The following is a 2,882-nucleotide window of genomic DNA, read 5'->3' as shown; positions in this document are numbered from 1 at the left end:
GTTGGACTTAAATGAGTAGTTGGCTGTTTGGCTAGCAGCTGGCACTTATGGAAGTAGTGTAGTTCATTTCCTGCTGCACAGGACTCTCATCTGTATCCACGGGACGGAGGTTGAGCGTGTTGCCAGCTTTAAGTTTCTGGGTATCTCCAGGGACCTCTCTTGGACCCTCAACACTTTGAACCTGGTCAGAGGAGACTGAAGAAAGTCCATCTGTCTCTTCAGAGGTCATCTTTTGCCACTGCACCATCCAGAGCATCGAGACAAGTTATATGAAGTGAATGTCCTGAGAGCAGGCATTGTTTTCTAGCAACCACACACACATTTATTTATTTAAGAAATGTGTCATTTATAGGACATTTCCTGTACCTAGTATCATATTCTTTGCTTCAAACAGGCTGTTTGGCCAGCTGGCACAATTTCAGTTTCAAAATGCCAGAATCAATATTTTACTAGGAGAGTTTATAAAAAAAAAAAATTAAAGTGGGGTTCGGATCAGGGCTCACAGAAGTCCACCTAGCCTGTGACTCAGTGTTATTTAATACAGTAAAATATATTTTATGTTAGCATGCCTTTGTAAACACAGGTTCAAATAACCTGAATAACCTATAATGTGAATGAATCCATCCATCTTGTATGTTTACTGTGTGCTGTGAGGAGTGAATAGGTCAGTTTATCACACACACATAAAGACTCACAACTTACACATACATGGAAAACGCCACACATAAAGGCCCCTGTTGGAAGGATTTGAAACTAGAACGCCCCAAACATAAATGTTGCACAAATTTATAAAGTGATATTTTACATTTTACAACAAATTATAGAAATGTACTTTTCTTGTATTAGACCATAGAAAAAAACAGATTAAATCCAGAAATGATATTAACACATATTAGTTGCATTTCATGTGGGGATGCTGCTTTTGGTTAAGTCCAGCTCAACGTCACAGAAAGCAGGATTAGTGCTGCCAAATTTCTTCTCTCTGTCCCTCGTCAGGTCAAGCGTTCCTGATCGTCTCATGACCTCAAAAGGGGAGAGCACAAAGCAGAAAGTCAGCAGCTGTTATCAGTCTAGAGCATTCAGCATTGTTTCACTGCTGTGGCACTTACTCTCTCTTTGAAAATTTTGACCAGATGATAAAGAGTTGTGTCCTCTTTCATTAATGTGAGCTTTGATTCCACTTTCAGCTTCCAGCCTCCTGAAATACACATTACGAGCACACCAACATTAAAGCTCATTACAAAACAGTAGGACAGTGAGATCTGAAGAAGTACTTTAGAAATTATCAATTAGGCAGTGGAATATGTTATTTACAGTACCTGTAAACAGGCTGACTAATAGTCCCACACTGATAGCTACTATGGTTCCAATAGGACTGAAGTAAAGGTAGGACAGAGAGTACCAGTTATCTGCCAGCAGAGGCCTGGAGGTGGAGAAAATAGTGCATGAGGAGGGAAATCTTGCTCATAAAGACAACATTGTGATAAGAGATTTAGATATACAAGACATGCATGCAGACATACATGTTTATTCTGAGTTGGGTAGTAATAGGATATTTGTAATAGTAAGATCAATCAATCAATCACAGCCAGTTGCACACTTACTTGCCGTCAATGTTGTGTAATGGGGCTGTGGTGATGGAGGCTGGTTCTGTTGGCAGAGCAGTGGAGGTCCAGTTGAGGCTGTCTGTAGTGGTGAAGTTACAGCCCTCAGTGGTCAGTGACAGGGGTCGGGTCATTTCGGGAGGGGGAGGGTATATCTGGGCTCCGATGCCCACCCACAGAGACACAACCAACCCTGACAGAAGGCCTGACAAAGCGCCCTAGGAGACATTTTAATCAATGTAAATGTGCTTTTCAGAGGAGCAGCATGTATAAATATTATACAGAAGTTTTAAAGGGTGGAAAGTGAGAAAGTGCTGTGATGTATAATTTGGGGACGATAAATCATTTATAGGGTAAATTATTATCCCAGGAGTACAACACAGGATTAATGTGTGGGTTACTGTATTCCCAAAAACAACAAACAACTACAGTTAAATGAGGAGAGGCTTACTTTTGAGTTGGCAAATGGACAGAGGATACCCAATGTAAACAGGCCGAGTAAAGGACCCCCAATGACCCCAAATATGCTGATGGCTGCCTGTATAAAGAAGCACAGATCAGTTAAGTTGCAGGGTTCATTCCTACTCATGAACCCCTAACAGGGTCTCTGCTAAAGCTTACAGAACATAGTATAATTAACAATTATATATGTCCTTGAATGTTTTGGTCTTTGTTTAAGCAGAGAGAAACAGACACAGATCTACTCTACCTGCAAGATCCCTCCCATGAGTGAAGCCAGTCCAGCCATTCCAATACATAGAACCCCATATATGAGACCTGCAAACAACACAGGGGAAGAATTTGAGGTTCTAACAATTAATTAACACCTAACAGTGTTAGTGTTCAACAATCAACTCATTCAGCTGAAATACTGTGAGGCCAACCCACTCACTCAGTCCTTTTGAGGTCCAGGACAGGTGTTTCTCAGACATGTTGATGTACGGTTTGATCAGGTCCTCTACTGTCACTGCAGCCAGCGCATTGATGCTGGAAGACACTGTGCTGGAGTGGAAATCACATCAAAAATATACAAATTTTACTTAAAGAAGTAAAGAAGGACCATGATACACATGTTTTTTTCCTGTCAACCCCACTTTGTAGTAAAGTACTGTAACCTTAGGGATCCACTGTAAGCAGCTGCAACAAACAGTCCAGGAAGGCCAGGGTAGTCTCCCAAGATGTCCATCACCAAATATGGCATCAACTACAGAGGAAGGGTGACATTGAATTAGCATAAAGCATAATGGATCAGGAGTCCACTTATGCTTTTAATGGAAA

The 2,882-nt window shown here is 41.2% G+C and overlaps 1 protein-coding gene across 1 annotated transcript in view; it reads right to left on the bottom strand.

Annotated features, from left to right (window-relative positions):
• Positions 1-903: 903 nt before the first annotated feature.
• Positions 904-2,882, bottom strand: part of LOC118342446 (sodium-coupled monocarboxylate transporter 1-like) — a 3,015-nt gene continuing 1,036 nt past the window's right edge. The window contains exons 4-11 of the mRNA XM_035681005.1: positions 2,720-2,808; positions 2,497-2,606; positions 2,314-2,381; positions 2,056-2,142; positions 1,605-1,822; positions 1,320-1,423; positions 1,110-1,198; positions 904-1,023 (exon numbers count right to left, since the gene is read on the bottom strand). Of these exons, the coding sequence (XP_035536898.1) occupies positions 904-1,023; positions 1,110-1,198; positions 1,320-1,423; positions 1,605-1,822; positions 2,056-2,142; positions 2,314-2,381; positions 2,497-2,606; positions 2,720-2,808 (885 nt within the window). The remainder of the gene's footprint in view (positions 1,024-1,109; positions 1,199-1,319; positions 1,424-1,604; positions 1,823-2,055; positions 2,143-2,313; positions 2,382-2,496; positions 2,607-2,719; positions 2,809-2,882) is intronic.

Source organism: Morone saxatilis, unplaced genomic scaffold (genome assembly GCF_004916995.1).
Source record: "Morone saxatilis isolate NCDOM2014 unplaced genomic scaffold, NCSU_SB_2.0 Contig10, whole genome shotgun sequence".
NCBI lineage: Eukaryota > Metazoa > Chordata > Actinopteri > Moronidae > Morone > Morone saxatilis.
Note: the sequence above shows the minus strand (reverse complement) of the source record. Positions and strands in the feature narration are given on the sequence as shown.